Genomic DNA, 10,539 nt, shown 5'->3' with positions numbered 1-10,539 from the left:
GACATGGGCCCTTTAAGAAAAGCCAGGCACTTCTAACTCCACCCCTCTGCCGACTGGAAGCCTGCAGGTCGCTTTCCTAAGGCGGTTAGTTCTAGTGATAAACACCAGAGAGCTCCTTTGCCCCCCTACTCTGCCTGGAAGGAATGTTCCCGGGGCTGTAAGCCCTCTCGAGGTGGCAGTCTGGAGGTGGGGAGGGAAACGAACAATAGAAAACTTGTGCAGTATGGAAGCCACGCCCACCCCAGACTACCAGCCCTGCATTGAATAAAGCGGAAAGAATGCAGAGTTAAATCCCAGTCCCAGGCAGCGCTCCCCGTACCCCGTCCATCTCACCCTGAGTCGGCTTTCCAGAAGCTTCCTCATGGAACCGAAGGAGCCGAGTGCCTCCTGTCCCAGACCCAACATGGCGAAGTCCAAGAGCCGAGTTAAACTTGGGTGACAGCAGAGCGATATTTAGGTGGGCTATACATCTCTGTAGGGCAAAGCCAAAGGCTTCCCAAGCCCTCGATGGTTAACTGTTACTGTTAAATTCTGCTTCACCGACGGTGTTTTCCGAAGCCCGCCCCCCACCACCCCGCCAGCATTAAATTCAAGAATGTCCAGAAGTTTGTTTTTTTTGGGGGGGGGATGCTCACTGCAAATTGGCATTTCTGAGTTGACCAGAAGTAGCCATCTTGGTAAAGATGAGGTCAAGCCTCCACCGTTGGCAGGTTGAGTTTATTCCGAGGTGAGGCCAGATCAAAAGTAGGTTTAAAGGGCACGGGGGAGGGGGGGAAGGGGGGGCTGGGAACCAGGCAAGCGATTCCTTAAGTCATACTAAGTGCTTGAAAAAACTCCTGGAGCAGCTGACAGCTAGAAAACACCTTTTACCCCCACACCCCACCCCCTTTTAGCATTTTGTTTCCATGAGTTTGTTCTTCCGTTGGCTAAACTTGGATAATAAAACCCGTCTGGTCAGTTTCACTTTCCAATTTTTTTTTTTTTTTTTTTTTTTTTTTTTTTTTTTTTTTTTACCCATAAGTGAAAGCTGTTTTGTATCAGCGGGGTGAAGTGTTCAGACCCTTTTCACCTGCTAGGCCCGTTTCCTGCAAGCCCTTCTAGGAGGGAAGGGGCCTAACAGTATATGAGTTTGAGTTTCTGATTGTCTGAGGCTGGCTCTCTACGGTAGTAATTACGGTCTTATTTTTACCTCCTGGAGTTTTGTAGGAGTTGGTGAGCGGTAATAATGGTTATACAGTTCCCCTCACTTAATCGTGGCTATTTGTTTAGCATTGTGCCTGCAGTTACTTTGGAAAATTGGCACTTGAAGTGCGTTTCAACCCTTCTGAAAAATACTCCCCTTCCTTGACTAGACACATCTTGGTGGCTTAATCCTGTTTCGTGACCTGTGCACTGAGTGTTTGCAAGATGCAAAGGGGGGCGGGGGGCTGCGCCTGGTTTAAACAACTGGACGAAAGGGGCTTGTCTTTTCTGCAAAATTCTTTCCCAAGCAAGGCTAACCTGTGGCTCATGTCGTGCGCCCTCCCCCGTCCCCCGTCTCACCCGGGGCCCACTGCAGGGGAACTTTCTGTTCCTAGCTCCCAGTGAGCCTCTGCCTGAAGCCGCCAGAGAGATCCACGCGCGCCGGCGCCGACGGGAAGGTGCCAGGCTACAGCTTGGCGGGGGTGGGAGGGTGGGGTGGACTGAAGAGCCCGGCTGCCCCTCCCACGTGTCCCGGCACCTGCAAGGGCTGGCGCGGCGTGGAGTCCGCCTTTCTCCGGAAGAGGCGGCGCGCGGCCGTGGGTTGGGGCCTGGGACGCAGGGGCCCGGGGCGGGAGCACGTGCGCGGGAAGGCGGCGCGGGCCGGAGCCTGCGTGCGTGCGTGTGTGCGCGCGCGTGTGTGTATGCGTGTGTGTGTATGAGTGTGTGTGTGCAGCTGGTCGCCCAGCGCGGGGTTGGGGCTTGCGGGGCCGTCCCCCCGCGGAGCGCGCCAGGTCCCGGCGCTGCAGTACTGCCCGAGTCCGGGCGGGGTCTCTGTTCCCTGGCGGAGCAGCTCGCGCGGCCGCGGGAAGCGCCCTCTCTTTCTCCGCCGCCGCCGCCGCGCGTCTGCGCCCTGCCGCCCGCGCCGCGCTCTGAGCTCCCCGCTCCCCGCCGCGCGCCCGGCCCCGCGCCCCACTCGCCGCGCGCCCGCCCGCCTGCCCGCCCGCCCGCTCCTCCGCGCCCCGCTCCCGGCCCCGCGCCTATACTCGCCCCCGCCATGGCGGACAGTGCGAGCGAGAGCGATACCGACGCGGCGGGCGGCGGCCCGGCAGCCATGCAGTCGTCCTGCTCGGCGACCTCGGGCGGCAGCGGCGGGGCGGCGGCGGGAAGTCGGGGGGCATTGTCATCTCGCCGTTCCGCCTGGAGGAGCTCACCAACCGCCTGGCCTCGCTGCAGCAGGAGAACAAGGTGCTGAAGATCGAGCTGGAGACCTACAAACTCAAGTGCAAGGCGCTGCAGGAGGAGAACCGCGACCTGCGCAAAGCCAGCGTGACCATCGTGAGTGGCACCCCGCGGACCCGGGGGGCGACCCTGAGCGCGCGCCCCCGCGAGGGGCTGCCGGCCTGCGGGCGCCGGGAGCCGGCCTCGGGGTCCACGCGCGCCCTCCCTCCCTTGGGGTGTTGGAGGTGCCTGGGGAGACCCCCCCACGTCTCCTCTTCGCCCCGGGTGGAGGCCCCTCCGAGGCTGGGCTGGAGGCTGGCGGCGTGGCTTGGGGGGCGGGGTGGGACTTTCTCAGTCCTCCGGCGCCTGAAGGCTCCGAATCGGGGGGACCCCCTCCTCCCCGAGCCCTCATGAGTGGACGAAGCGGGGGTCTGTTAGAGGGTTAGTGGGGGAGGCGGGGTGTGCCGCTGGATTGGGCACCCAGTTGGCAGGAGGACGGCGCTTTGCTGGATCGCCGGCCCAAGGGGAGGGAGAGAGTGGCCCGGAATCCGGGAAGTGGAGTTTTCTGGCCAGGATGGAGAGGGAAGGGCGGGCACTGGGACTACCACAGTACCTCGTTCGGAATCCCTGTCCTTTTGGACTGAGAGGGTGGGCGGGTACAGAGTTAGGGGGGAGTGTAGCGTCTGGCACTGGCTGGGACAGGGTTGGGGCTGAAACCGGGATGGAGGGTGGCCGCTGGGACTGCCTGGCTGAGCGAGGATGTACGTGCGTCTCCTTCATTGGTGGTGGAGTGCTTAGGAGTACTTGCCTGTGTGAGTCTAGGTACTTGACGGGAACACAGGCCATCTGTTCTCTTTCTACCTGGCCCCTCGAGGCTCCCTGGAAAGAGGGTAAGATTAGTCAGAGATCAGCCTCCTGGTCTAGCCGAGTGGAAGGGCCCCGGTAGCGGTGATGAGACGAAACGTAACTAGGAAAAAGTACGCGTTGTGCTCTCACCTCTCATCCTTGCCAACTCCACATCATTAACATGCAGAATCCCCCACAGACAACCCTATTCAGATCAAAACAGTTTCCCAGCCAGCGGCACGGAAGAAAATGTCAAGAAATCAAGGAGGATAAATTGCCAGAGCTGCTTGCCCACAGCTGATTAGACGAAACCTTCCAAGGGAGAAAAGAAATTTGGTGATGGGTCAAGGATCACATCCTGGAGACGAAAACGGGACAAATTTAGGCCGCCCTCGTGCCAAGAAAAAGTGAAGCGTGTGTGTTCCCTGTGCCTGGCTTTTCTACATGGCCTTTCCTGGTTTGTGTGGATGGCAGATTTCTACCAGGGAGGCAGTGTGATTTGCAACCTAAATAAGCAGTTGATTTTGTAGGAAGGCATCTTTTCTTGCTCTCATCCAGCCCTGTTCAGTGGAACTGGACCCACAAGCATGCGTCTCCTGGCTACAAGTTGTTGGATCGGCCTTTTGATGGGAAAGGAAAGCGATTTGTGGAGGTGGCCGGTTGCAAGCCTCCAGTCTTCCTCGCCTAAGAGAGGACGTGGCAGAGTTGAGGTTGGAGCCGAGAGGACATCGGTGGAGGTTGTTTATTTAAGATCTGATCTCAATGAAAACTATTTAAAATGAGTTGTGAAGGAGAACATGAGCCTTTTGCAGACCAGTGCAGAGCCGAGGGAGGAAAACTTACAGGAGAGGGTACCTCTAACCTCTTCCCTGCAGTGAACAGCAGGTTAGACTGCTGTTTGTCTAGAGGCAGGGGACACGGGGAAAGGGTTATCTGTTTGACCTGTTGACCCATAAGTAGGTGTGTCACGTGTACACAGACACAGTGGCCTTGCAGGGACAAACATGCTCGTTTCTGGCGTGCAAGACCAGAAGCCTCCTGAATACTTGGGAACAGGGGTTAAGGGAGCAGCTTGGTTTCTTAGCACTCAGTCTCAAGGACTGCTAACAGGCACTGCCTGGTCAGATTCCTTGTATCAGTGTTTTGTAAGTCCTATCCAGTAAGGGTCTTAATTGTTCACGCTGACAGGTTGCAAGGGTGAGGCAGGTCTCGTTTTTTTTTGTTTTTTTTTAATCCCTAATGTATTCGGGGAGATCAAAGTGCATGTGGTCCACCTGGGTCCCTCATTCTTGGCAGGTGTTAGGAGCTAATTGTCCAAGGCAGCAGAGAGATTGCTGAGGTTTTGGGGTGAAGACTGGGGGTGGGGTAGGGTCTGACCTTTCCATCTGCTTACGGAGGCAGAGGAGAATGCCACCTGTAGAGTTTCTGCCAGCGTCAAGCTGTGTGCAGTCCCTGACAGACCCCGACTGGGGAGGCTATGACAAGGCCAAAGGCGTTAATGGAGGCCGCTGCTATTTTCCACAGTTTTAGTTCATTTGGCAGGAAGATCAGTAACATCATCCTATTTCTTGCCTTCCTGGCTCTTATTAGTTCTTCTAATTATAACACTAACTTTCGTGTTGATGAACAACACTACAGGTGATGAAGGCTATACTTGGACACTCTCAGGAAGGCATATTGAAGAGAGAGAGAGAGAGAGAGAGAGAGAGAGAGAGAGAGAGAGAGACACCCACGTAACAAGTAGGTTTTATTTTTTCAGAGTAGGTTTAGGTTTTTGGGTAACAATCAAGAAAGCAGTTTCTCCCACCTGCTTGCTACGCCCTCGGTAGGCACAGCCTCCTCCTCCACCAGCCCCGAGAGCATCAGGGTGGTGGTGCATTTGTTAGAGTTGAGAGTCCCATGGTCGCCCATATGTCTTACATCAGGGCTCACTGTTGGAGTTGCATGTTCTCTGGGCTTGGCCACATCTGTAAAGACATGGCCCACCGTAAGAGCACCAGGAAGAAGAATTCTTCCATCGTAGGAATTCTCTGTCCTCCTTTTTTCTTCCTTTAAGACGGGGAAACTGCTGAGCCCTTGCAATAGTTTTTGCCTTTTCCCAGGATGTTCTGTGTTGAGTTGGGTGGAGACAGGTTGGGTTCTGTCCCTTGGTGGAATGAAGTGAAGGATCCTCCATGCTCTTTGTGTGTGTGTGTGTGTGTGTGTGTGTGTGTGTGTGTGTATGTATGTGTGTGTGTATGCATGTATGTATGTATGTGTGTATGTATGTATGGAGGCCTTGATTCATCCCTCCCTTATATGTTAAGGCAAGGTCTTTCCATTTGAACCCACAGCCTGCAGATTAGGTTAGTCTAATTAGCCAGCTCGCTCAGTGACCCCTCTGTCTCCACCTCCCGAGGGCTAAGATTACAGGCTGGTACTAGGCCCATCCAGCGTTCATGGCTTTTATACTTGGGTTAAGAGACCTTGAACCCAGTCCTCATGAGTATACAGCAGGTGCCCTCTTCCCAGCCCCTCTACAATATTTATTTTGGGGACTTGTTTCTTTTTAGTACTTGGATGTAGTAGCCATTTATCTCTACTGGAGGACATCTTAGTTGCTTGCAAGGTCTGGCAGTTGGGAACCAATCTGTCTTAAACATTCACATCCATTTGTCTAGACAAAATATTTCAGCCTATTTAGGTGAATTGCCCAGGATTAGGGTCGCTGGGTTATGTGGTAATTGCATGTTTAACTTTTGTAAGAAATTGCCAAACTGTGTTCCAAAGTGCCTGGAAGTGTTTTCATCCCTACCGGTGTTAGGTGAAGTTTGGGATGCTCTTTCCCCTCTTCACTGAAGGCCGTCCTGAATTCTGTCTTTCTCACAGGCTCGGAGCTGGACCTCTCTTTACACAGTCAGGTTCAAGGCAGATAGAAACTCTAAGCCATTGAGATCTCCTGTCTCTTCCAGCGTAGGCAGCTCATTCCACCATGATGACCATTTCAAGAAAGGTAGATCCTTTGGTCTGTTTCCTCAGTATCTGTGTAGCAAGAGGTCGCCATTGCCTGTGGGGAGAATAACCTGTTACGGGCCTCTTCTCTCGGACTGTACATCATGTGGGGGGAGGAGTCAGAGGGAGTCTGCAGTGTAATTTATCTGGAGCTTAGAGGGGGCTGGAATGTTCTGAGTGATTATCCAATTTTACCCGTTAAATCAGAAGTGGAGCCAGGCTACTGATTATAGATGACGATTTCTTTTTTTAGGAGTGGGAAAATAAACACAAACCCAATGCTTAGTCACCCCCTTGCACGGTGTTTATGTGCTAGTTCAGATCAGGCTGGCAAGTCCTGGGAGAACGTGGTCTCTGATTGTCTTGACTCAGAGCCTGAGGGTGGTCCAGGGCTGGTCGGCTCTCTGCAGGTGTGGAAGTGCAATCACGGGCAGTCCCTGTCGGATTGCAAAGCTCTCAGCCAGCTGCCGGTGTTGCAGGTGTGAGCAGTGGTCAGCTGCCTGCTCCAGGTATGTGTCCTTTCTAGATAGGCTCAGACATTCAGTATGTTTAGTTTGGAAATAAATCCTAGTGATTTATTGCAAGCCTTTAAGTGTCTTTTCTGACTATAAGACAAATCTCTTCTTTATAGAAGTTTAGGTCAGTACAGAAATAAAAAGTTGGTTTGTTTTTAGTTTTTAGTTTTTTTTAAACAGATTTTATTTTATGTGTTTGCCTGTATGCATGTATGTGCACCACATGCGTGCAGTGCCCTCAGCAGCCAGAAGAGGGTGTTGGATCCCTTGGAACTGGAATTGAGAGATGGATGGGAGCTGCCATGTGGGTGGTGGGAACTGAATTAAGGTCCTCTGGAAGAGCAGCCAGTGCTCTTAACCTTGGAGCCACCTCTCCAGTCCAATACAAGAACATTTGGAAGTGATAGCTAGAACAATGGCTGAATGCCATGTTTAGAAACCCCGATGGTCTGTCCGTCAACCATGGTGTCCTTGCCCAGTGAAGGACACCCTATATATAGTTCATAGCGGGCATTTGGGATTTATTTACTGTGGAGCCTCACTCAGGTGGCAAGTTTCCATTTTTAAGGCTTAATTTTGGCAAGCCCATCAGTTCTGCCCCTGGAAGAGGGTGGAATGTCTTCCCCCCTCCTCAGAAAAACAAAACATTTTAGGTTCTTAAGGAGACACCCACTTAAGGCACAGCTTTGAGGGAGATGGGAGCTCAGTGTTGGGTCTGTCTGTACATGGCTCTTAAAGAGGCTGTCCTTCCATATCCTGCATTGGAAGTTCGTTTTACAACTCTGTGTGAGTGCCTTCTGGAAGTCTCAGACCCGAGCATCCCAAACCTGAAGGAGGTCACTGTATTCTGTTGTAGTCCTCTTGTCATCTGTGTGCTAGAAAGGGAGACTAGGTAGAGAATCCACAGTGTCAGGTTCAGGGGGGCTGCCGTTCGGGACCAGAGAAACCAGAAACCCGTCTTAAGCCAACAGCAGAGCGGCTTAAACTTGTCATTTGTGCTGTCTCTGTCCAGGTCGGCTTTCTGTTGGTTTCTCAGGCTGCGTGCCTGACCCTTCTTCCTTCTCAACTACACTGTTCTCCTGATATGCTGGCCCGTGTGCCTTTTCTGAGCACACACAGGCCTGAGCCAAGTTCCCCAGCTCCCCTCTGGTTATCCCCCGGCCCCTTTTTGCCCTTGTCTACTCCACCCTCGCTTCTTCGGTGGGAATTCTAGTAGCCTGTGCAAGTCTCCACTCCCAGTATGCCCTGGCAGTGATGCTTTGTGAGCCATAATCGGGTAGTCTCATCTTCTTCAGGAGAGGTAGGTCTTCCTATAGGGTCAGACCTTTCCTCCTCTGTCTATGTTTCTCAGCATCTGGCATCTGGGAGACACACGAGGGTTGGTGATTTGGTTTTTTTTTTTTTTTTTTTTTTTTGGAGGGGAGGGCGGGTTCTCTGTTTATATTGGTTTTTTGGGGTGAGGGTTTTGTCACCTGCACTTTATGTTCATAGGCCACTCTTAGCATCACAGCAAACCCCATCTTCGTGTTTTGCTTAATAGAATAGGTGGATGAGTGGATACACTGTATATTGTGGGGACTCACTGAGCCAGTATGCCCTAAGCCCGGGCCCCTACCTTGTAGGCTACCTTGTAGCACATACCTGGATGTTGCTGCTACATTTCATTCGCAAGGGGACAAAGTGTCTTCCGATTGAGTTGTTGAGGAAGGCCTGGGACAGAAGCAGGCCTCTTGGAAGTGCTCATGTTCACATTTGCTGCTTTGGTGGTACTGATGGTGACAATATTCCAGATGGTTCCTATGGCTTCTTTTATATAAAAATCACCTCCACTGCCTCTGGGAAACGCCCATCGTCATCACAGGGCAGGGAGATTGTGCAGATACAGGAGACCTGGGTCTTGCTTTGAGGGTGGGTGTGAGAACAGGATCAGGAGGCTGGAGTCCAGAGCTGTCCGTTGTCAGTGATACTCTGAGTAGAGGTGGGGAGTCCATGCACTCTGTAGGTGCGTTCTTCGGGCTTTGCTCCCCCTGAAGACATGCCTTGCGGATGTAACTTACACCTAGCCATGCTAATGCTTGTGTTTAAAATGCAGCCAGGCTGAGTGAGGAGGAGGAAGCCCTGTTTCTTGTCCTTCGGCATAATTTTTTCCTCCGTGGGGAGGCATTGCATTTTCTCTTCAATCACAGCGCCAGTTGCTTTTAGGTGTATTGAATTATTGTCAAAGCTAGCAGAGTAAATGCTCACAGGTTTTAGTGTGTTCCTGACAGGAGGGGATGCTCTAGAAAACATTTGGAATGGTCAGAATCTTGCAATGGAAGCTTGCAGACGTGTCTTCCACGGATTATCGTGTGTGTGTGTGTGTGTGTGTGTGTGTGTGTGTGTGTGTGGTGTGTGTGTGCGCGCGCGCCCGCACATGTGTAAACACATTGATATTTTACAGTTGTCCGATGCAGTGTGAAGCTTACCCCCACACCCATGTCAGTGAGTTGCAGATGCCACTTTCACTCTCTGAGGGGTAAGACTGATGAAGAACCAGGGCACAGGTACCCCAGTGTGACTGACGTTATTTAGAATCAATGCTCCTTTCGGGTCCCTAGACCCAGTGTGCAGTGCATTTTATATAAAATTGGTTTAATTAGTGCCTGTTCACTGTACAGGTTGGTGGCTTCCCTAAGGACATTTCCATTCCCGTGTGTCCTATGCTTAGACCATGCTCACCCTTCTGTGTGAAGTGTGTTTCAGTGATCCAAAGTCAGGATGCATCTTTGTTTGAGGGCAGGGAATTAATCCGCGATCCCTCTACCCTGTACCTTTATTTCCCCAAAGGCACAAGAGGACAGGTAGTAAGTATAGCGTTAAAGCGACAGGAGCCCCTCCCCAGTGACTGTACCTGACCTCCTGTGTGCCAGGAACTGAAACACATCCAGAGGGAATTGGGGGGCTCCTCCGATGCTCACCCAGGATCACGCCTGACTTGACTTTATCCATCTTGGCCCTGGCTGGGCGCTGCCGGCCACTGAGTGCAGAGGGAAGCGTGGCTTTACCTCCAGCCTAGAGGGCCTGATCCTCAGTAACCCCCATGCAAGGAAGAAAGGAAGTCAGTCCATACTCCTTCAGGGTTTCTGAACCAGGGCATGTCTCCATTCAGCTTTCTAAGATGAAGTTTCTCCATCTTGATAAGTACCTGTAAGGAAAGCGTGGTTCCCCAGCTCGTCCCGGCTTCCTTAGCTCGCGGTAGTTTGTCTTGTAAGGGGGAGGTGTCGAGAGCTGGCGCTCGGTTTACCCGTGCTGAGGTGGCTCAGAGCCTTCTGTTTATTTTTCATTTTCATTTTTATTTGGCGCTGATAGAAAAGAAATGTCACCGATGTTTAAGTTTTGTGATTTGTGTCTGGCAGCATAAGCAGCCAGCCAGCCCTCAGTGGTTCTCTCCTGCCTGCCTTTCACGGAGTGCTGTTGGAGGGACCGGACCGTCAAAAGTTTTTAACCCCAAACTGTGGGAAAACAAAAGACACCTTGGTAAAGTTAATTAGCTAGAGGATTTTCTGGGCAGGTTTGAATCCCAGCCGGTTAAAAGCCGGGTGCTGATGGATGGGGCTAATCTTCCACACATCTGTTTCAGATCAATCCAGCTCCCAAGGATGCCAGGTGTGCCTCCAGCATGATCTGCTTAATACCCACCAGGGCATCTTAGGGCACTGGGGAATCAAATGAGGCCATGCTCAATGGGGAATGGAGGTGGGGTGTCCTCACAGACACAGGTCACCCTTCAAAAGGGCTTTCCAAAGAA

At 52.5% G+C, this 10,539-nt stretch overlaps 1 protein-coding gene across 1 annotated transcript in view; it reads left to right on the top strand.

The window, feature by feature from the left end:
- The first annotated feature begins 2,178 nt into the window (after positions 1-2,178).
- The window catches only part of Ccdc6 (coiled-coil domain containing 6), a 100,533-nt gene continuing 92,172 nt past the window's right edge, over positions 2,179-10,539 (top strand). The window contains 2 exon segments of the mRNA XM_028877252.2: positions 2,179-2,330; positions 2,333-2,517. Coding sequence (XP_028733085.1) covers positions 2,237-2,330; positions 2,333-2,517 — 279 coding nt within the window. The 5' untranslated portion in view covers positions 2,179-2,236.

This window comes from Peromyscus leucopus, chromosome 16_21 (genome assembly GCF_004664715.2).
Source record: "Peromyscus leucopus breed LL Stock chromosome 16_21, UCI_PerLeu_2.1, whole genome shotgun sequence".
Classification (NCBI taxonomy): domain Eukaryota; kingdom Metazoa; phylum Chordata; class Mammalia; order Rodentia; family Cricetidae; genus Peromyscus; species Peromyscus leucopus.
Note: the sequence above shows the minus strand (reverse complement) of the source record. Positions and strands in the feature narration are given on the sequence as shown.